We start from the raw sequence: 23916 nt of genomic DNA on the forward strand, positions 1-23916 counted from the left end.
ACAATCTTTGTTGCTTGAATTTAGACGTTATGAGATACTGTGCCTTTAGGTGATAAATAAAAGCCTCAGGGATCTGCAGGGTGGAAATTGGGGATATCCCAGAGGTTTCTAGCACATCTGCCCCTGGCAGAGCTGAACATCTCTGTTTTGAGGGAAGATGGGTGAGTTTGATTGATGTGGAGAGTGGCTTTGCCATTGCTGCAATTTGGTCACCAAACTGTTCCTAACCTATTCCCACACTAAAGGTGCAGGAGCTCCAGGGCAACAGCAATCCCAGAAGAGTTTTGGAGCTGATCAGAGCTGTCTTGCAGCTTTGTTTGCCCTTATCTCCATTTCTGTTCTCCTCACAAGCCTCATTTCTTTGATGTTTGGGCCTGCAGAGTTATTTTCACTCAAAAAAAAAAAAAAGCCATTTACATTCTGAGTTACTGAGAATGACTTTATAACCCAGGTGGAGCAATAGGAAAAAGATTATGAATTCCAGGTTCTGCTAATTAAAAGAATGAAGGTATAGCACAAGAAATGATTTGCACTGCTAAGTGAAAGTTGTAGGGACTAACGTGACAGCAGATATGTTACTGCAGTGGAGAAATCAACGAGTGGGGCTCCATTCTCTTTGTACCTGAATCCCTGGTGAGGGCTGTAGAGTTGGGTGAGAAGCATTCCGTCTTGAGCCAGAAAATGCTACATTTTCCCAAGGTGAAGAAGGAAGAGAAACTTTTCAATCAGGTGTGTTTGGCACAGGAAGGTTAAATCCACACTGCTGTCTGTGGCATCATCTCCCCTGTGCTCCTTCCCTCAGATGGCAGCAGGGGAGAAACCTCAGCCATGGAAAAATAAAAGGGTGAGATCTGGGCATTAACCCCTCTAAACAAAGCGCTGAAAAGGCTGCTCTGCCTCCTGCCTTGCACCAGTTTGCATTTCCTGACTGCTCCTTTCTCACTGAGCTGTTCTGAAAAGCCTCATGCTGTTGATGCCTCGGGAAGGCTGACCTGAAACAGAGACTGGACAGAGCTAGAGAATAAAGTAGATATTTATTGAAAGGCCTCCAGGATACACCTTGGGCAGGACAGGAGCCTGACCAAGGCTGCACCCAAGGTGGACTAAGAACAGTCACAAAATGGCTGACCAGTCACGAGATCTTACATTTTTATAAGTTTTGGCCCATTTATTGGGGTTTAATTGTCCAGTTACAGCTTCAGGTTGTGAGGTCCCATCCTTCTTGTTCCTCTTTTCAGCCACCCTTGTTCGTGCTTTAGAGCCTGAAAGTTGTCCTTGGTCTTCAGCAGGAAAATGATTTGTTTTGTTTCCCTGCTCTGTGAAGAGCTGAGTGACACTGAACATGAGCTCAGAACTGCAGCTCTGGGCAGCACAGAATCTGCAAATATGAAAGTTAAAGCTGAAGGCATCAGCGTTGGCATTCAGAGCAGAGCATTTGTGCTTGTAGCTCGCACAGTGGCTTCAGCTGGGACCAGAAATGGAACAGGGACATGGCCATGGCTCAGCCCTGTGAGCCCTGCTTGCTCCTGTGGGACCCTTGGTACCTGTGTCACCCCTGAATTGTTTTACTGAGGTAGCCCCAAGCTAATTCCTTGCACGTTGGTGGCTGATGATTTAGACCTCCTGAGGAGTTATAAATTAATCAACTTTTTTCTTCTTCCACCATGTAACTGACACATCTAACTGTGCCCTTTATTTGTACTCACAGTTTTTTAATTTTTTAATTTTTAGACCATTTTTCAATATTTTAGACAGTTCTTAGCTGCTTTCATAGATCTTTGCAGATTTAGTGAACACTTCTGATATCTAGGTTAAGATATGGGGCCCAAAAATGGACAAACAATACAAACCCAAGGCTGTTTGAGTGTCCTCCCTTCTGGTGAAGGACACACAGACTGGAATCTGTACTAATGAAGCCATAGCAGCATCCTAGAGTGCTTTTTCACAATATCCACAAATTCATTCACCCTACCAATAATGCAGTGGCAACGGCAGCAGCGTGTGTGAATGCCTTCAAGCTTTTCTGTGCTTTGCTGTTTCATCTGTGAGTCAAAATCTTTATTATTTATCACCGGCTAAACAAACTCTCCACAACGTTAAAAAATCTGATATTAGAATAGAAAAAAAAAAGCCAACAAACCCCTCCAAATTAAAAGGAATGCATTCAAAAGGGATTAATCACATCTATGAAAGTAGAAAATGGGCTGCAGTTTGTCAAATAATTATTTTTTTGTAGAAGGGGGCCCTCAGACTAGAGGTCCTGGGGCTGTTAGTATTCTTCAGGAATATGCAGGACTTGGCAGAATATACAGACTTTTTAGAGACTGATTATGCATTCTGGTTTTATTGGTGCCATGTCTGTAATATTTGTTTGTCCCTAGCTGATGCCAGGGTAGGTGATATAAAAAAAAAGATGTCTGAATAATTTAGAAAAGTACTCAGAAGTCACCAAAGTGCATTGCTCTGATGATGTAGTGTGCACAAGGGCCTTGGATAATAAAAATAGATTATATATCATATTAGATTCTGTATAATAATAAATTAGAATGGAAAATATTGGAAGGATACATTTTGTTCTGCATTTTGTGCTGCATTTCTAGAACTCTGGTCAATATAAACACCTCAAGCTGCAAAGGAAATTTTCCAAGTAAAAGCATTTTGAAGGCCTAATAAACTTGGATGAACTTTATGTTAAAGATCACTGAATTCCTGTATTGTCTTAGCAAGTTCACTTAGACATCTCCTAAAAGGAAAATTCTGAAATTTCACCAGAAAGGTGAAATTCTGTTTGTAAGTCAGTAGAGACATAGATAGATAGATAGATAGATAGATAGATAGATAGATAGATAGATAGATAGACAGATATTCATAATCAGCAGGACCACAATTTAAAAAAAAAATAAAATCCCTGTTATTAGCCATACTTTAAAATGGAAATAAAGCACTATGTTGATTTCACTCCTGCATCTCCACAGTGGAGCTGCTGTCACTCAGAACAGTAAGAAGAGAAGGGATTTCACTGTTGGACCATTGACTGCAATGGAATTATTATTTGAGGTGAAAATCTGGCTGGATACAGAAAAGGTTCTGTTGGGAGAAAATCTGAATCTTCCCGGAGGGAGTTTTCTCAAAGTCTCCTTTCTGGTTCTTTCCACTTTGAGCCATAGGAAAGAGGCCTGGCACAATCAAAGACACCAGTTCAGAACTTCTGAGAGGGGTTAAGCATAAGATGGCTAGAGAAATCACAGAACTTTAGAGTCTGTGTCTAGGCTAAATTTGTTAGGAAAATGTCACAACATTTCTCTGTGCATGCATTGTTCCTTGTACCCCTGGAGAAGAAACTGTGATCCTTTCATGAATGATTCAAGGAGGCTGAGGCTATTTTGAATCAGATCAATGAAAATTGACACTTTGGCCCTTGGCAATTCAGGCTTTGCTCAAAGAGAAGTTAAGGTTGCCTGAACTTTTCTTCTTCTGTGCAAATGTGAAGAAAATTACCAGGCTCCTTGAACAGAAGCTTGATACAGAACTAAGGTTTAAATTTTATTAAAGTCATTTCCACTAACTTGAATATCATAATTTAGTGTGTTCTTGCTCACATGAGGGATGAGGAATCGTGACACTTATGCCAAAGGATATTTTGGCTGTGAGAAGTGTGGGCTTGTGCTGTAGGGTTCTAACAGAGTGATGGTTTGGGCACCTTCTGTCTCTCCCCTTCCCTTCTTCCCCTTTAATTTCACATGCAGTGTCTCACCTCCAGTCACCAGAGAAGACAGATGCCAGCAGGATCTGATGGATTCATTTAACCGGGGCAGAAACTCACCCACTGTGCACAGGCAAGAATAAAAAAAAACAGAAATGGTTGAACTTCAGCTCTTGCCCCATGGCAGAAAATTTCATCGCCAGTCAGGGAGTCCTGATCCTCCCAAACTTCAGTGGTGTGCAGCAAAACGGCATTGCAGGAACGGAGGAGCACTGGAAGCTGAAATCAATGAACAGCAGCAGCAGAGAATCCAAACCAGAGTTCTTTGAGAAACAGGTATTAGAGAGCAGGGGCAGTAACTAAAGACAAGGACATTCCTGCCTCAGCAGCAGCAGGTTATGGAATGGAAACTCTCCTAAGGGAAACCCCTCATGATCCAGAGAGTTTGTGCCGGTCAGATGTACGTGAGCTGATGTAACAGGCTGAAATAGGAAACGCTGTAATTCTTAACTGATTTGGTAGAATTGATGAGCTTGCTTTTAAGTACATCTTTTAAACTGTCTAGAATACAATTTTGAGTGTTAGAGGGATTATTCTCATTGATGACAGCTATTTTATCTGACTTATTTCCTTTTTACTCTTCAGTTTAATTCATGAAAACATCTTCAGCACAGTCAGGATTTGCTTCTTTAAAATGCTTATCTCCTCATCCCAATGAGAACTAAGCAGAGGTGGTTTTGAGCTTATTTCCATATTTACCTGCCAATATCTAACCTTCAGGCCAGACACAGAGTTTTGACAATAAAGGATGGTTTCTCCTGTGACACCCAAATATAAGAAGATTCAGATATCCGTATGCACCCTCCTGCATCTGCTCTGAGGATTCAGCATGGATGGTCTGACGTGGCTTTGGAGTCTCTGTTTTTAAATTACTCTATAAAACAGCAATCTGTTCTCACCATGGAGTTCCAGTGGATATTATACATTGTTTGCAATTTGAAAGGTATCCTGATTTTAGTTACTGGAAATCAGAGAAGTAACCCTGTCTTTCTGGGCATGTTTTGCATTTACAGAGGTTTCCAAGTGCTCTGGGATGCAGACAATAAGACACCTGTGAAACAAAAATCAGCATTTGTGATCTAAGAATGATGTCTTCAGCCCCAGGCTGTAAGCCCAAGTGCGAGAAGCTTTTCCTGGACTGACCACTGCAACTCCACTGAGTTTGGCTGTGTTTGGAAAGAGCCAGAGCACATAATTCATGCTTTAGAAAATGACATTAAGTAGAAGAGATGAACTTCAGAAAAACAAATAAGTAAGTACTTCCCATGTTAGCATCACTGGAAATAAGCAGGTTTAAAAAAAAGAGATGATTAAGAAAAGAAACATGATTTATAGTAAGAATTGTCCCATTGCAGAATGCTTACACATATTTCCTGAACTTCAGGAGGCTTTTAATACAGAAATTTTGCTCCTACACCTGTAAAAGTATTTCCAAGCATGCTTAATTCTTTCCTGTTAACTCAATTTTTCTTCAAATCCTTCTCGATCCCATTTCTTTTAACTTACACTTTCTCCTTATTTCCATACTTCTGGAAAATCTAACATGGAAATCATGAAAAGCAATAGCTTTATACCCAGCAAAGCATCCATAAACATCTCACCCCACAGAAAGGAAAATATTCTTTGATAATTGGAGTTTTGTTGCGTCTTTTCACTGTGCTTGAGTATCACGGGCCAGTTTGAAATATTTAAATATTCATCCATACTTCGTTCAAACATGGAATTACTAATCCTCATCAGAACACACATTAGGTTTTTTCCCAAAATTAAAGGTTCCCAGATTATATTTTTGCACTGGATTGCAGAATGTACCTCCTAGAGAATCCCATAACACAATCTAACACTTAAAGGTGCTTTATTTTGTTTCTCTTAGTTATACTGATTCTGGGGAGAAAAAAAAACCAAAACAAGAACAAAAACCCAGACCCAAACAATCCAGGACTTTTTTCAGTTACACTAGGCTTGCTAGATTTATGATTCAAGAAAACATACCAGAAATCAAGTGTTCTTAAGAAAAAAGAGGGCTCCTTTATTTGTTTAACTTCATGGACAGGTTTAACCAACTGCCAGTTTCTCTAAAATGATTTTTTTTTTTTCTGGATGAGCTGGGTGTAGGTCTCACACAGATGTAACGGAAATACATCCACCAGTGTGTGTTACAGCTTCCAAAGATTTTGCCTTCGAAGTCAAATCACCCTTGATACAATAAGGTGCCTACAGCCATTTTGTGGAGCAACAGTGACATTTAGTGGTGACTGGAACAATTCCTAAATTTTGTTGCTCCTTTAATGACCCCAGGAGCATTTAACAGATGTTGTCACCCGCACTGAAATTCACTCCTAATTTTCCCTCCCTTCTCTCCTCATTCTTTTGTGTATTGTAATGCAGTGTTTTCAAGGGGGTAAAATGCTCTATTTCTATAATAAATCAACACAGATATTTTAAAAACAAAACTTCTTTGAAGATCTCCACTGAAAATCAACTCTTTTGCATATCATGAAAAAACATTTATTAATCAGAGAAATTTTCTCTCATTTGAGAATCAGACTGAAGCAGTGCATTGTACAGATCAGACTGCAAGGATTCGATTCCCCTTATTACCATTATTCACCTTAATTTTTGGAGTTGCTGACACCTCTGACAAGGAGAAGAAGCAACTAGGCAGCAGAGCCTTGCTTCCTGCTGCTGCAGACACTAAACTCCAAGCGCAGCAGGATGTCTTGCAGGGCTGGAAAAGGCACGAGTGGTGCTGCACTAGCTTCTCTGCTTGTGGGGAGCACAGAAAACACACAGGGCTCCTGCCCCAAATCAATGGGAGCGTGGGTCTGCCATAAAAATGAGGATTCCAGCTGCCCTGATTTATTAGTAAGGTTCCAAAATGAAAACTGTGATAGAGCTGTATTGTACTTCCTGCCTTAATTACAGCCACCAGATGTGGTGTGGGTGAAGAAAACTCGAGGTGGAAGCTGAAGGTAGTGCACGCACAGGGCTGCGGCTTTGCAACAGCAGGCTTTGAATAGACGTCATTATTTAGATTACAGGGGCAATAAAAGTGGCAAAACACCTTCTGACATTTCCCCCTTCTCTGCAATGCTGTTATAAGATACCTGGTTTTTTAGAGAGAAAATGAACTCTTTCTGCTGTACTGTTCTGCTTTCAGAACTGTACCATTTTCACAGGTCTTTTTGAAATTGCTAAAACAAACATTTGCATAACTTTTCCTTATCAATTATGGTCCCAATTTTGTCTCTGTGAAATATTTTAATGTTACTCAGCGCATGTTTCTAAAGTTAAAAGATACTAAACGTGTATTTCTAAAGATAAACGTGTCTGAGCAACCTTGTTTTGCAATTCTTGCCTCGCAGTTCAGGTTATTCAGGCCAGGAATTGCACCAGTAAGCCGGGATGCTGTGGAATTGCTGTGGAATCCATTCCTAATTCAGTTTGGGTTGGTCACGTTAGGTTATTTCCAAGGGAAATGGATTGAAGGAACAGCAAAGAGAACACACAGGTGACAATTTAAAAGGAAAGGTTTCAGTTATTTGAGTAGCAACTGGGCAGGGTTTTATATAAGTCCCTATGATATCCTCTGTTCCATGTACATTTCCTGGTGGGTGTTGAAACACTGTAATAACTGATTTATTTGTATGTGTATTGTCATATGATTAAGATTCCAATCTGTGGAAGAACCTAAATAAATGGGAAAAATATAGAAAAATATTTTATCTGGACCATGTCTCTGAGGAGGAATTCTCCTCTGATTAGGAGGACTTGATGCCTTGCAAACCTGACCAGTGTGTGTAGAAGTTCTGTCTTCTGGAGGCTCCTCCATGAACTTGCTGTTGGTGCAGAACCCTTGCTTAAGGATTTAACCACATTGCAAAACCATTGTGTGGGAGTGGAGGGAAGGGAAAACCACATTTTGGGATGCAGCATGTGGCGGCCATTCCCAGGACTGGAAACAGGTCTGGGAACTGCTCTCATTTCACAACAATAAAGTCACTCACCACAACAGCCACCTTTTGGTTATCAGTGCAGATATTGGATAAAAGCAACAAGAGGTTGGGATAATGAAGAGCAAGAAGAGAAAAGATGAGTTGAAAGGTGTTTCAGAGAACATTCTTCCACCATGGAAGGAAAACATTCCCAGGTTTGGGAAGTGTTCTGAGGCCTCTCAGTCTGTCCCAAAGATGGAGAGGAGAAAGAGGAGGGAGGTTGGAAGGGGTCCAGGAGGGAACAGAGGTAGGGATGGAGGGTGAAGGGAATTGAGAGGAAGGCTGGAAGGGAGGAAAGCGAAGAGAGGAGGTAGAGAGCAAAGGAAGGAAGAAATGCAAGGAAGAAGGGAGATGATGGAAAGAAGGAGACAATGTGGTGATTTTTGATTGTCCTGCTCCTGAGGGTCTGAGACTCTGGAGACCTTTGCTTAACTGAATATTATTTTTAATCTTTCATAAATACAAAAAAAATCCTTTCTTTCTTTGGAAAATATGTACTAAACAAGTTTCAAGAGATCCCTTTTGCTCACCACTGAAACAGAAGTCATGTATTTGCTATTAAAAGGTGTTAGAGAGGAGACAAGTTTTTTAAGGACTAAGGTGGCTGATTGTGAGGACAAGGAAGTAGTTTAGAAGTGAGGTTTCTAATATTTGCTTTCATCAGAGCTAAAAGCATTTGGTGGGATTTGGTGGGATTTGGCCTTTGCTTGCATTATCTGCACAGTCAGCCTTTCATCTCCTTTAAATGACCTTCTGCAGAACTTGAGGAGCTTCCCCCTAAACTTTGCCTTTCCCTTCACCTCTAAAGGACCCAACCTGGAGCACAGAGGGAGCTGCTGCTGCTGCAGCCCTGCAGCCTGGGCTGGTTTGGGTTCTCAGCTCTCAGAGCTGCATCCAGATGAAAAGGCCTTCACTCCAGGCGAGGTGGAAAGCAATGGACTCTGGAAGATGGAAAAACCACAGGATACCTGTGCCTGCACCAAATCAGACCTGGAAAGACAATTTCCTGCTCAGCACATAGCCAACACAGCCACCAGAAGGGTGGTATTGGAGATAAATTGGAGGACACAGGTCCCTTCCATCAGCCCAGAGGCGCCAGTCCTTTGTGCAAGGACATAAGACATGCCACAGGAATATGAAGAAACCCTCCTGGTGCTTGGAAGCATCAGGATTTATCTAGTTTGGGGCTGAGCAGAGCAGTGAGCATTTACAGCTGCGTGGAAAAACCCAACATATCCTCTTTCCTCCTGCCCAGACCTCTGTTTAAGCCCTGTGATCTCTCAGGGAGTGAAGCAGAGTTAGCCAAGCAGCAGAGAGCTGCACAGACCTGCTCAGAACTGCTGGCAGCAATTACCTGGGCACTCCCTGCAGCTGCACCCTCCCAAAAAAACATCTGTGCCTCTCTGGCAGTCTGCAGGCAGGCAGCAGGAGTTTCACACTGCCCTGGAGTCCCCACTCACTGCCCACCATGGCTGGCTCAGAAAAGGCTCCCTGGCTGGGAACGGAAACTCCTCAGAGGTGTAACAGGGTGTAAACGTGGGGAAAACCTGAGCAAAATGCCACTAGAGCTCTTCTGCTTCATCCTCTGCGCTCTGAGTGCACCAAGTCTCTCAGGTAAATGGCTGAAAGACCTTCAGTGACTCGAGCCACAAGACAGAGAGGCTGTGAGTAACAAAGTCTTCTGTCCTTTTTGTCTGGCAGCACTTGTGCCAAAGGAGTACAAGGTCAGGTGATCTTGAATTTTAATTCTTTTTCTAAAATGAGTATCAGAATAAGTAAATGAAAAAGGCAACCTGTTGATTCCGTTCGGCAGGTCTTTTCTGAACTCTAAAGGGAGAATTCAGTTTGAAGGAATTTAAGTAATGCTGTATTTGTCTCTGCTCTTTTGCTGTTCTGTGAGAAGCTGAACTCTCAAATCTTTCAATGCTGATCACTCTGGGCACAGGGATGAGCCTGTGGAGTGAATTCAGGGTCAGAGAGGAAGGGTATAAAGTGCTAATTAACAGCTCAAATCGCTTTTCTGAGGGTCTCCTTCACCCTGAAAGGAGGCTGTGCAACTGCTAATCTGCTTCTCCAAGTAAATGCCACACACCAGACCCAGCTCAGAGGAGCTTGGTCTTAAATCTCCTGACTGCATTCCTGAAGTGTTTGCAGTGTCAGTCCTCTACAAAGCAAACATGGCTTGCCAGTGTGCTTGGGTTTTCCCTGGTCCAGGTTTCCTAAATGTGCCATTTTAGGTTGTGCCAACAACATTCTGGTTGTCTTGTGCTCCATTTTTTTTTTTTTTTTTCATTTTACAGCTGCCTTGTTATTTATAGTTCTTAGATGCTCAGACAGAATCCAGTGACAGCATCAAGGGGTTTCTGCCGGGAAAGTTTATTCTGTGCAATAGAATTATGAAAAATGTGTTTTAAAATATGACAGAGCTGGGCAGCTATTCTTTGAAGAAATGTGGAGTTGTTTTTACTGTGTTTTTGCTGAAGGCCTGGCTACCTGCGTGCTGTTTCCAGGCAGGAGCACTGCTGCCTGTGTGGGTAGTGACTGCCAGCCTCTCACACTGTGACAGAGAGTAGGAGGGAATGGTGGGATAACTCACACGGTGTCTGCCATTCTCTTGGACTCAACCTGAAATACAGAAATTCATGTCCCAGTCTCCTTTCTGAGCAGAGAACATTCATTTGGTTGAGTGTTTGTGCCCTAAGCTGCCCCTGTGGCCGTGCAGACACCAGGTCAGGAGACACAGAAGTGTGCTCCTGTCTAGCCCAGCTCTGGGGTTTGATTCTGGGTGCTGGGGACCAGCCGAGGGGGATGCAGCAGGGTCTTGCCTTTTGCTGTGAGTTTGTGTAATCAGCAGATGAGGGAGGGATGCCCCCAGAGCCTGCAGGTTGGAGTTCTAGCCAAAGAGATTTTAGCATAATTTATTATCCTGGTCTAAATTACTGTTTCTAGGACTTAGAGATGTATGGCTTTCATTTTCAACATTCAGCTAACAAAGAAATGCCTTTATCTTCTCAGGATGTTACAGACGCTATTTTCTGGTTACCGGTGTTTAGAATTCGGAATTCCCTTGTCAGATTCCCCTTCACTGAAATTTCCTCAAATGCAGAGTCAGATCATGCTCCAAGATACAGAAGCTGGTGGCATTGTTGCCCTCCAGATTAGCAAAAGAAAATTAAACAATACAATGACTAAAAGTTAAAAAGCCAATGCTTGTTACCACAATAGGAAGGATTTCTCAGCCTTATATATATAATTTCAAGGGATATGCCAGGTAAAGCACTCCTGAACACTGTGCAGCACCAAGTCTGAGGTTGCTGTTTCTTCTTGTGTTTGTTGGATCCCTGAAAGGAGATAATATTATGAATAAAGAGGCAATTTTATTAATATTTTTAGTGTTCACATTCTCTTAGCAGTAGATAGAGGTGATAGTAGTGATGAAGTAACAGCAAGTAATGAGGAAATATTATATCATTCTATATTCACAGAGCAACAAGGATATTAAAATGTATCCCAGAGGAATGGAACTTTATAAAGGTTTATTTAAGGTATTTTAAACTGAAAAGTACAACAGACAAATCTACTAGACTTGACCATGTGTTTCTTTTAATTGTAATTCTTTAACACAAAGAGAATAAAAATACTAAATTAAAAGGGTTATCACCATTCTAAATGGAAATGTATTCTTTGTGTAACAAAATAACTAGAACATACTGCTGACAGGGTAGGAGACAAAAATGCTATTTACAGACAAAATGCCATTTCTTTGGCATGACTGGAGACATTAGGGAGAGAGTCAGTACCCTGGCTTGAGTGAGTGTAGTTTGGCCTTTCCTGTGAGGCTGCTGGTGAATCCAGAATCAGATGGAAATGTGGCAGCCCTGGGCTTTCATCCTCTGGGTCCTGCCTGTGCTCTCTGTCCACTTGCCTCCTGCTCTTTGTGTCATCCTTGTTTGCTTCTCCTTCAAAATGAACAGACCAGAGCTGATGGATTATTTCAGCATTCAAACAAAACACTTCACTGTTTGTCCTCAGTGCTGTTTATATACCCTAGAATTGTCTTTCCTTCCGCTGTTAAACTTGTATTTGTTACAATTGCTTTGTGGGCTGTTGCAACGGATGAGTGGGAGAAACCATCAATACAATTTGCTTGGCTATGACACGGGATTCTGTCCAGATCAAAAGTACTCTGGAAAAGCATGAACCTCTCCTCCAGACTATAATTTTCAGCATATGATGGCAAACAGAAACTTTAATCAGTGAACTGCTTTTATAGAGGCACATACATTGCCATTGGGTACAGAGTTTTTCCTAGTGAAAGCAGGAGAGAATCCTGATTTCGGTATGAACTTTTGTGGTTCAGCTGAAGTGAGGTGGCCGTCACTGTGGCAGTAGAAGGCTCACTGGTGTTGACAAGAAAAGAGTGCACTAAGCCAAGCATAGCCAGGAAATGAAGATCGGTCTCACCGGAGAAGAAATAACCCTTGGGCTATTAAAAGACTGATGGTCCAATTCAGAGCCTTTTTAAACAGGTTTCTAGACAGTTTAATAATATAGGGTTTAGTACTATTGAATGCCAAAAAATTTGTATCAAAAATGTTCTAAAGTCAAGACTTGAAAAAATGGGAAAACCTTCAGTGCAGTTCATCCCTGCTCAGACCTGGAGCTCCACTGTGTCTATGAGTCCTGTAAAGAAGCAGTGTTTGGTCATGGGAATGAAATCTGGTATGGAATTCCCACGCTCAGGGATACCAAATCCCAGAATTAACATGGGAACCAAGTACAAGGAAAAGTAGCAAGAAATCTGAGTGTTGAGAAGCATGGAGAGCACAAGAGACCAAATGGGTGGTTATGCTTTTCTTTTCCAACCTAGTTCATCCAGTGGTTCTGTGATTCTGTTGCAGTGGGAAGGCCACTAAAAACTTTGCTTTTTTCATATTTTAAAGACTAAAAGTGCCTTGACTAGAGTGCTCTGAGTGTATGGACCCTCAGCCTACCAGAACTGCTGATCTGGCAGAGAGCAACCCTTCTGTTGTCTAAAGGACAAGGAAGAAAATTTTTCATCCCAGAGAAACCTGAATTTTATTTCAAAGAGCAGCTGAGCGTTGTGTCAACAGACCTGTATGATTTGTGGCAAAGAATCATAAGAGAGCTGGCATAATGGTTCCCCACATCATTAGTGATTGTACAAAGATATGGTAAAGGAAATTAGACTGGTATTGTTCCAGTGCTTCAAAAAGCATTGCTCATGGACTTGTCAGCCACTGACAATTTACTGATTAACTTTGTAAACATGGCTTAGAAGAAAACACCCATTTTAGTGGCAGTTAGAGACCATTGGATGACAAACCTGGTTAAATGAAATAAATTTAATTTAAAAAAAATTATAGTACCACACTGTGATAGCAGAGTTGCCTTGTTTTGGGGAGAGTGTTCAGTGGTGGATTGATAGAAACCAGTCCATCCAATACTCCCTCCCAGTGGTTCTTTGGGAACCATTCCCTGCTGAGCAGAGAGAATGGGAATTCCCTTGACCTGGAAAGTAGCAGAAGATAAGTCTCATAAATTCCCACAGTGTAGTGCAGGGCGTGTCCGTGGGCAATCCTGCCTCCTATGCTCCAAACATTGCCAAGGATTTCACACTGAGATACTCCAGGGTAAAATCAACCACCATCCCACAGTCATGCTGTGGAGACCGCAGAGGAAAGTAGTAAGTCCAGTTACAGAGCATGGAATTAGTTCACTCTATTAACAAACTTGGATCACAGCATAGAGGCCCCTCCATTGTGAGAACCCTGTAGTGTGAAAGGAGCTGGCCCAGAGCTGGGATCTCTCAGAGCAGCAAATCCAGCCTGGAAAGGAACAGCGCATTTGGAACCACGACCTTCTTGGAACAGTTTATGGAGTGCAACAGAGCCAAGTCTGTTAATTGGCTTCATTTAATCCAGTTGGGCTTGGCCTTTTCCTCCCACCACAAAAACTGAGCTGGGAAAACTCTGCTGAGGTCACTGTTACACTGCAGCTCTTAGTCTGGGATGGGCAGCATTCATCAGCTTCAGCCAGGCAAGGAGCTGTCTGTCCTAAACCAGAACTGACCCAATATTAAAAATTCATCCATCTTTGGAAGCTATTCACTACTCCATGAGGAAGCAGTCCTCACTCACACAGAGCTCTTGGTCAAACTGTTTTAGTGGTACAATGGAAAACTGTGAAATAAGGCAAAGGAGCACTTTTAGCTGAGCTGCTCCGTCCTTTCTTCTTTGCAAAATACTTCAAACACAGAAGTGACTGTAGTGAAATGATGCGTGTGTATTTCTGATGCTAAACACTGCTTTGCACTATTCTTCTAAGCTTTGTTTTGGGGGGTTTTTTTCCCTTTCTTTTGCTGGGAATTTTAGGAGGAGATGCTTTTTTGCCAGCACCTCAGAGTATCTCCATTCTTTCAACCAACATGAAACACTTCTTAACTTGGAGTCCTGTGATCGTCCAGGAAGCAACTGTGAGATATTCAGTTGAGTTTCAGGGGTAACTACTTGATTTTTTTTACTCTTTTTGCTTTTTGAACATTGTTTATATCAACTTTAAGTTTTAAATTTTTGGATGTCTGGATCATATTCAGTTCACAAGCCTAAGAGACGTTTGATGCTTTAGCACTGTTAATGAGAAGCAGGGGGGAAAAATCCTTTTGTTCCAGTTCTGAGACAGTTTGCAGGTTAATAGATACCTGAGTAATCCAAGGTATGCATCAATTCCATAGAAGAAATTTGCCTCTACCCAAGAATTCAAAAGTTAAGAAGATTTGCAGCAATTTATTTAGAAGAGGAAGGAGAAAACACTGATCTTTATTTCTTGGGAACCTTTTAAACATTTGACACACACCAGAGGAGGTTTCTGATACATCTTGAGGTCTGACTTTTATTACAGTATGGCTTTGGAATTGGGCATGATCAAGTCAAGTGAGTGGGCAGAGCTTGATGCATCAACACTGCGTTGGCTGTCCCCACCTCCCACAACACCGAGCTGCATTTGGCTCACGAACTCGCCTCGGGGTGATTTTCTCCAGATAAAATCTAAAACACACCCACACTGCCTCAAACCCCTGCGGTGCACCCACCCCAGTGCATCCCAGTACAAGTTTTATCTGGAAGGAACCCCCAAGCAGCCTCAGCTGCACAGAAACAGCTCCTATCAGACTGCTGCCTTGTGAGTTTGATCCTCACACGGGGCACCATTAAAATGTGGGGGATTTATCTTAATTTTTGTGTTAGAGCCGGAATTAAATGCCTGGGAGCTGCAGTTTTGGTGTTCCGACTAAGTATTTATTAATTCTTATCTATAATACAGTCTCTTGAGTTGTGAGCTCTAGCTAACAAGGTAGGAAATGGCTCTGTCTCTAGCTCTTTCCAAGGTCTTTTAAGCACTATTCATGCAATAACGAGATGACACCTATATTATTTATAATTTTAACCCAATAACTAAGTATCAAAGATCTGCAATGCAGACCTTTTCACCCAATTAGAAAAAAAACCATCCAAACCCATGAAGAAGAAGGTGAAAGAAGAACTTAGCCAACACCCTAAATCCTCTACCTTTATCTGTATATATTACCATATTCTAAAACCTTAAATTGTAAGTTTTGCACCTTATGATATTACACACTTCTACTCAAACTACACACCCATAATCCCAGTGCTATCACTCAATTCTGGAAGCCTGTTCTACAGCCTCAGGTCAAATGTAGTGTTTGCTTGAGGGTCAGCGCCTGTCAGCACAGAAAGCCTGAAATTCTCAGCTTCCAGGGTTCCAACAGCTGCCTGTCTGCTTCCTCTCCTCGACAGGGAATACGAGCGGGAATACGCCAACGGGAGCTGGATCCCCATCTCAGAGTGCTCCCTCACCACAGCCACGGTCTGCAACATCACAGAGGACATCTCAGCCACCGTGGCCTACAAGCTGCGTGTCAGGGCAGAGCTTGGTGCCACCAGGTCACCGTGGGCCACCACGAAAGGCTTCTTCAGCCGCGCCATGAGTGCGTCCCGCTCTTAAATTGCATCCTCTGTGTTATATTCTAAGAGCTGGGTGTTGAGGTGCTCTCAGGTGCCTGTTTGTGCCCAGTGCATGCCACACAGCGCCCAGACATGCACGGAGCAGACCCTGCTTCTCAGCTCCTCTCACACTGGGTAGGAGGTTTCCCTTCTCAGACAATGTTCTCGGACATGAGTTCATCCCGAGGCAGAGCCGAATTCATCTGGGCTTGAATTTCAAGGGTTTTAAAGATAAACAAGATGACTGCAGGACTTTCCTTTCTCAAGCTGGTCATTCTTACCCTTAAATTCAAAGGTTTCTGACCAACTAGGCTTGCTGTCATTTAATCCAAGCCATGTAGTCACCTCTAAGAGGTCCAGAATCTGATCCAAAGGGAGCTTTTACTCTGGAAAACAGCCCTGTCATGCTCTACCTGCCTTGGATTGCCTTGCAAATCCCACTCCATGGTTCCCTCTTCCTGTGGTGTCAGATCTATGCAGTAACCTCAGAAGAGGAGAGAAAACTGGAACCCACAGCATTAATTTCATCCAAGCAATGCAGGATGTTTTCTCCATGTCCTTCCAAGTCCTGCAAAGCCTGAGGCCCATCTCAACCCAAGGATCATGTTGCAGCCTAAAATGAGTGTACTCTTTCCAGGATTTCTCTGGAATAATTTCCTCTGTTCTCTGCCATGCTGAAATGCTTTCAGCAGCAAAAACTCTGGTGGGAAAGCTCTGCTGAGGTCACTGTTACACTGCAACTCTCACTCTGGGATGGGCAGCATTCATCAGCTTCAGCCAGGCAGGAAATTGTCTAAACCAGAACTGACCAATATTAAAACTTCATCCATTTATGGAAGTTATTCACTGCTTCATGAGGGAACAATCCTCACCCACACAGAGGTCTTGGTCAAAGCAGCACCATCAGAAGTGCCACCTAAGCTGGTGAATGTGTCCCTTTGTGTGGAAGCATGGTCTAGATAGTGCTTTAGATAAAAAAATCCCTTTTCCAGCAGCTGTGGAGGCACAGATAGAGGCACAGACCGCACTGTCAGGCAGGGGCAGGGGAAGGATATCCCTGAGCCTGACAGGAACAAAAGAAGCAGCTTCTCATGGTTCAGTGAAGTATTTGGCAGCTTGGTCCTGTGTCTTAGGGACCCCAAAACACTCTTCTGACTAAGCTGTGACAGTTCAGAGGCTCCAGCTTGCACTGGGATTCAATGTGAATGTGACAGATATTTAAAAGAGAAAGAAAAGTCACTGTAAGTTCTTGTCCTTGTGCATTTTTACTGCTCTGCTGTCACACCTCTTAGGAAACCTGGCACTGAGTTTGAGAGGAGCTAAGGGATTCAAACCCAGCCCACAGGCTCTGTCAGGAAGGACTCTGCTTTATCAGACAGAGACTTCTTAATGAAAAGTTTATAAGCTGGAAATCCGTCCATATTTTTAAAGCAAATATTGCCTTGCTTTCAGTTTGGCTACAGGATTGATATCAAACTGAATCTAGCAGAAAAAAAAATAAAAAATTAATTAGTGATTGGGTTCATCCAAGTGAAATGTGACTGTGATTTCTTACTGTCACAGCTCTTCCAGCCTGCACAGCCCCAGTGTCGAAGGCACAGGGGTAGAAGCACATCAAGTATGATAACACATGGAAAACACTTTGAAAAGATCTTCCTAAAGCAAACAATTTAGTCAGTCTTCCCTCTTCATTTCTCAACATTCAGATAGTCAGCTGGTGTCCAGTGTGCCCGCACAGAGCTAAATAGAAATGCTCCTGTTTGTTTAGCAGCTGCATCTTGCAACGTCCTTTTGTTAATACATTAGCACAGTATTTGCTTTTAACCTCCAAATTATATCAGGTTTCGTTGCTTTTGGTTTTTGTTTTTGAGATGTGGTGCTAAGGAGATTTTCACTTTTTTTTTTTTTTTTCCCCAGCTTTCACTTAAAAGTACAAAGTAGATTTCCAGGCCTCCCATTTGTGGCACACTCATCATGTACATGCTTGGATTTTATGTTTTCATATTGCTCACTATTAGTGGCAATTCACCGGATGTAAGAGGAAATTCTATTAAGAACATCTCTTCTATATGGCACTATGCATCACTCTCCTTCCTTTCTTGAGAGCAAAGAGGTTGAAATGGGTTTCAGCTACAGCAGAGTGGTAAAAAATGGCATAGATAAGTGTGAATAATAGCACAAATAAATAGTGCAAACATGATCTCTCTACTGCCTTGAACTTCCCAGTTCATAAATGTACAGCGAAGTTTCATCTATGCTCGATTGACTCTCATCATTTCACTAATATTCCTCACAGCAGAATCCCAGACAAAACCAAGCTTTGAATATCAAAGTAAGCAGGAAGCAAATTGCCTAAAGATTTACTCGCATACATTTGCAAAACCTGAAGTCACAGCAGATCATCAGCCCAAGTCTGTCTAAAACCATGCAGACACTAAAAGAAAATCAGGATTCATATGAATTACCCTGAGGCTCATAATGTTTTTTCCTTCACCTTTGAATAACTGCCAAAATTCCCATGAAAAGCAGTGGTTTCTCATCTCCTGTTCTGTGTGTCAGAGCTGAGCTCGTGCCCAGAAGCACAAGAGCTGACCTGATCTGGTGTCCCAGCTCCTGTGGCCCAGCGGGTTCTGCTGCAGTTGTTCACGTGGGACCCCCAGGCAGCTCCTCCACTGGAGAAAGTTCAAAGCCTTTCAAGTCCTGTGCAGCTCAGCTCTTGCCAAATTCCTGTTTGCAATACCAGCCACGGTGCTTCTCCTGCTGAAAGTTTGTTCCTGTGTTTGGACACACAGGGAGGAGGAGCAGAGAGGTTTCTGCCCCACTGAGGCAACCAGCTGTTCTTGCAGATGAACGTTATTCCAGTGGTGATGGCAGCCTCTCTCCCTCTCCTGTCTGGGCGAAAGGGGGGATTTCAGGGCTGTCTCTGGGTGGTAACGGTGGTGTCTGTGTTGGCAGCTTCCCTGACCCCACCCGAGCTGAGGGTGGTGGCGGACGGGCACCATGTCCTGGTGGAGCTGGCGGACATGGGACCCTCCTTCCAGTTCCGGGTGCTCTACTGGAAGAAGGGCCAGGAGAGCAGGGTGAGTTTTACCCTCAGGTTTTAGGCAATAACAGAGAGGCCCCAGAGGGATGCACGCAGAGCCTGTTTGCCAGTCCCAGCTCCTGATGTGGGACTGAGGGTCCTGCCTGGAGTGGGTTTATGCCCCCTCACCCTGCTCACACCTGTGGGTTGCTGTGGGCTCCTCATGGAGAAGCTTGTCTGTCCTTTCCACATTTCCTTCTCTGGGAAAAGGAATCCCCACACATGCCTCAACTACAGCTAGAAACCAGAAGTCAGGAACCAAAGGTGTTTGTGCTGACTTCTCCCTCTGAACATCATCTGGTCTACTCAGACCATGATTAAGGTGTCACAGTGAGGTACTGACAAACTTTTCTCAGTTTTCTGAGCCAGAAATTGCAGCATTAGCGTCCTCGATGGATTTTTGTTCCATTAATTTATCTGTTTTGACTTTTAATCTATGTAAACTTCTAGCTTGTACAACTTCCTGCAATGAGGAATTCTGCAGCCTAACTCTTGTGCAGTCTCAGCCTTTGTTTGGGGATGAGAGAGAGAACAATTATTCCCCATTCACTTTCCCTGCCACTCTCTTGGTTTCATATTCTGTATCTTTTTCTAGGCCAAGGACTCCCAGACTACTTAGCTGTTCCCTGTGGAAGCCCTCACAGCTATTTTTGTCTTTACCAGGGTGGGCAGGGAGAAACCTGCAGAGTCCAAGGTACAGGAACACTCAGTGTTAACACCATAAAACAAAACAAGTCTTCCCACTGCCTTGTCTCTCCAGCCATTGTAAATGTGACTACCACAGAGCTGACAGTCCCATGGAACCTGAATCCTAGGTTCCTGTTTCTGATGGAGGATGCTGTGAAAATGTAGGAGAAAAATTCTCACGAGCATAATTCCACATTTATTGATGTTCAATTGCATTTGTTGCTTTATCATCAGATCCTCCTGCTGTTCTTCACAGTTATCTGTCATCTTTACTACTGTGAAGTGGGGTTTTGGTATCACTAGCAGGTATCAGTTTTCATTTTTCTTCATACATGATTCCCCACCATGACTTCCTGCCACTCTCAATTAGCAATTTACTCATACAAAAGTCTTCAGTCTGTAAGGAGGCATCAGGAGCAGGACTGCCCACAGTGAAATCCAGCTAAATGAGATCAGCCTTGTCCATGGGCTTTCTGACACCTCAAAAACAATCAATAGGTTTGTATCTGATTGTGTTTTATGAATAAAATATTAAATCTTCTTCAGTATGTGATCTTAATGACCTTAACATTAATTCCAAATTTCAGAATACTTTCTACCAACTGGACTGTTGCAAGCATTAGTTTTGCTGATCAATACAGGTCCTATGCTGGGACTCTTGTTTTTTTTAAAAAAATTTTTTTGCATTTGACATGTCTCATTTGATGTTTTTGCAAGAGGTCACCCCAGGTAGTCACAGATCTGATTTTGCCCTTGAAATCTTTTCAAGCTAATGTCCTTCCATATCATATTTCTGTGGAGAAGGCTATTTTGATGGTGGGAAGGACTTGCCCTGCCAGGAGAGCCCTCCTGGCCTGTTGGAGCTTTCCATATGTGTGTGGAGCTGGAGGCTGATCAGGCCTTCTGTGAGAACAGGTTTGCATCTGCAGCACAGAAAGAGGAGCAGCTGGGGAGCTGTTACCCATCCTCTTGTGGCTGGGGACACTGGAAATAACAAATTCATTTTGCTAGCAATGAATGCCGACCTATTTATGGCAATAAAGTAATGTACTGCTGACCACAGGCTGTTTAAGCCTTGCTGGAGCGTGTTACAGTCACACACATCAAATTCACTCACCCCTCGCGAGGCCAGTCCATCCCCTCTCTGAGCTCTCTGGCACAGCTCTCACACCCCTATCACAGCATGGTGATGATTTTGGCATCCATCACACCCAGAAAAACCTCAGATCAGTTCAGACCTCAGACATCCCCTTCCTAGCAGGGTAGCAGACTCTGGTCGAGTGTTGTGGCCCAGCATCATCCTTATGACTCTTTGGCTTACAGCTTCTTCCTTCCATCCCCTCCTGCCCTCCCCCAAGTGTGTGGGCTCATTCTGCACTCCACTGTGCTTTCTTGTTGGCTGATTTCATCCGTTTCTTTGTTCTGCTCACACAAGCCTCAGACATCCCCTGCTGCTTCCTCCTTTTCTGGCTGGACAAGCATCATGGTGATGCCGAATCATTTTTTGCGTTTTCTCTTTTCTGTATCTCTGTATTCTTTACACATATTTTTGGAGCTCTGTAGCTATTATTGCATTCCTACCTAGTTTTCCTAGTACTTTTCTTTGCCCTGATACACAGAAAGACAAAACATATTCCAAAGTCCCTGTCCTACCTTGGTTCTTCTTAGAAACCAAGGTTGAAAACCAGCTCTTTGAGACACATTTTCACCAACAAACGTCAGTTCCATCTGAGGGGGGAGGATTTAGAAGGGGCCTGAACTGGGGGGTGGGGGAGAGGGGGGAGGGAGTTGCATCACCACTTGTTCTCCTAATTGGTGCTTTTTGTCAATTATGCTACTTTACTAAACTTATAAATCTGTATTCACCGGGGGGTGGGGGGGCTTTTGTGGTTTTGTGGACCTTTTCCATATCTGCCCCTGGAGGCCCCCAACGAAGACCAACCTTTGTATTACCCCCTATACTAATATCATCTCCAAAGTGTGTATTGTTTCATTTGCAGGTTCTTTAAGGCATCGATAGCAGGGCTGCTGTTCGATGTCAGATGTTTTCTGTTCTGGGCCTGTGGCAGGTGCAGCAGAAGGTGATGAAGGAGGTGAGCTCCGTGGTTCACCTGGACACCATGGAGGCAGGAGCTGAGTACTGTGTGAAGGCTCAGACGCACGTCGAGGCCATCAACAGGAGCAGCAGCTTCAGCCCCACGCAGTGTGTGAGGGCACAGGGTGAGAGCCAGCCCTCCCTCCTGTTCCCCCGCTCTGGTCACGCCCGACGCTCCTCCTTTTGTGTCCACCCTGAACCTCCTGCCCTGTTTGCAAACGTGCTGTGTTTGTTCCTTGGGAGAGGTGAAACAGGAAGAGTCAGGAGTGCAGCCCCCTTGTCCTGGTTTGGGGCAAATTTGGGAGAAAACCTCTGAATGGGATCCCTCTGGAAAGCAAACCCAAACGGGACCTCCCCCAACTGGTCCGGGAAAGAACTTCCTTGGAGAAAAGTGGAAAAAACTATTTATTTAACAAAGTGCCCAGAAGCATTGAAAAATGAATAATATGAAACAATAAAACCTCTTGCTGCTCTGAAGAGAGATGGAAAAATTGAGAAAGTCCTTGCTGTGGGTAGCTCAGCTCTCTCAGTCTCCTCTCAGTCCCTCTGGAAGTCCAGGCCCTGGTGGGCCACAGGTGCAGCTCTTGGTGCTCCTCTGGGTTTTCAGTGCAGGGCAGGTTTAAACAGTCCCAAGAAAAAGAAAAAAGTAGTCCAAGGAACTTCTCTGCCTCAGCTAGCTAAAAACTAAAAGCACAGGAGATCTCTGTCCCGCTGTAGATGACACAGTCCAGGGGCAGAATGTGGAGGAGTCAGAGCAGTTTCAGAAAACAAACTCTGAGCTTCTTTCCCTCCTTCTCTCTCAGAACCAGTCTTTAAGGTACAGGACATAATATCCAACATCAACAGAACGGACCATTGGGGATACAAGCATCACAAAGTCACCCCAGGGCACCCCCCCACTGGCACTGCAGTTTGCTGGGGAGGGATGTCCCCAGGGTGGGGGAAGAGCGGCCACACAGGGCTCAGGCTGACTGCAGTGAGCGCTTGGTCCCTGCGGTGTCTCTGAGAAGTTTTGCTGCTTCTGTCGTTTCCAGGTGACACATCCGTGTGGCTGGTTACTGCCCTCATCTCCTCCGCTGCCTTTGCTGTGGCAGCTTTAACCCTGCCTTTCCTTACCTGGAAAATAATTAAAATCTTCCAATATTCCTGCTGCCCTGCTGCTGTCCTGCCAGACACACTGGTAACGTTTTTTTACTGTGCTTTATTGGTTTTTAGCATGATGGGCATTCGCAGGAGCGTGGGGCAGGCAGAAAAAGCAGATTCCCAGGAAGCTTTACCCATTCCAGAGTGAGGAGCTGAGCTGCAGGGATCCAGCAGCCCTGAACTGGCTGCAGAGCTGTCACTGCCTTTGGCCCCGAGCCCTGGACAGGGAAGACGCTCCTGGTGCTTCTGGGGAAATGTCTTGGGACTGACCCTGCCTAAGCAGCTGCTCCCTGAACCAAGCAGCTGTGCCACTGTGAGCACTGCCCTGCGTCCCCTGCTACCCCCGCTGGGCTTCTCAGCAACTTGCTAAGGAGCAATCAATCAAAAGCTCCTTGTGAGTATGTTTAAATGTCCAGGTCAAGTGAGAATGAACGTTAGCAGCTTCTGTGGCTGTGGGTACTCTGGGCAGCTGTGGCAGGAAGGATCAGAGGAACACGTCGTGGGGAAAAGGACAAGCAGACTAACTCAGCAGCCTGAGGGTGTTTGAGTGAGTGTATTTGTTTTCCAGAAGGAATCAGAGCCCCCCACCCAGCTGATCCTGCAGGGCAGTGAAGAAGCTGAGCAATGTGACCTGACAGTGGTGGTGATGCCCTCAGAAGAAGCTCCCCAGCTGTGGATTCAAAAAGCACTTTAGAGCATCCCAGAAAACAAACAGGCCCTTTGCATCGTCTTCATCCATCAACATCAAAAGCAAGTGAAGGTGACAGCTGCCAGCTCCTGTCCTTACCCAGGAGCAGATGTGGGATGACCCAGGCTCCCTTCTGCAGCCCCACTGGTGCTCCCAAGGCGGAGCTCACCAGAGCAGGACATGGAGAGCCCAGTCCCTCAGTTCCAAATCATTTCAGCCTCGGTGTTTTTACCTCAGTAAGAGCTTCCTACATGGCTAAGCCGGCTGGAATGACCAGGGGGAAAATGCAGACCCTGAAGTGAGGTCACGTTCCTTGAAATGGGCAGTGAGTGGATGTAGCATCCTCATCTGTGCACGTCACAGGTGACAGTGCTGGTGCCACCAAAACTTGCAGACAACACCATGAGGGATGCCTGGCTTT

General features: G+C 44.0%; 1 protein-coding gene across 1 annotated transcript; it reads left to right on the forward strand.

The window, feature by feature from the left end:
- Nucleotides 1-9236: 9236 nt before the first annotated feature.
- On the forward strand, nucleotides 9237-23501 carry IL20RB (interleukin 20 receptor subunit beta). The gene is made up of 7 exons (XM_066198033.1): nucleotides 9237-9372; nucleotides 14154-14280; nucleotides 15594-15784; nucleotides 18756-18880; nucleotides 21639-21789; nucleotides 22699-22844; nucleotides 23376-23501. The coding sequence occupies exons 1-7, from the start codon at nucleotides 9315-9317 to the stop codon at nucleotides 23499-23501; spliced, it is 924 nt and encodes a 307-aa protein (XP_066054130.1). The 5' UTR covers nucleotides 9237-9314.
- Nucleotides 23502-23916: the final 415 nt, after the last annotated feature.

The sequence above is a fragment of the Chamaea fasciata genome, unplaced genomic scaffold, assembly GCF_029207755.1.
Source record: "Chamaea fasciata isolate MVZ Bird 193981 ecotype frontalis unplaced genomic scaffold, bChaFas1.0.hap1 SCAF_16, whole genome shotgun sequence".
NCBI lineage: Eukaryota > Metazoa > Chordata > Aves > Passeriformes > Sylviidae > Chamaea > Chamaea fasciata.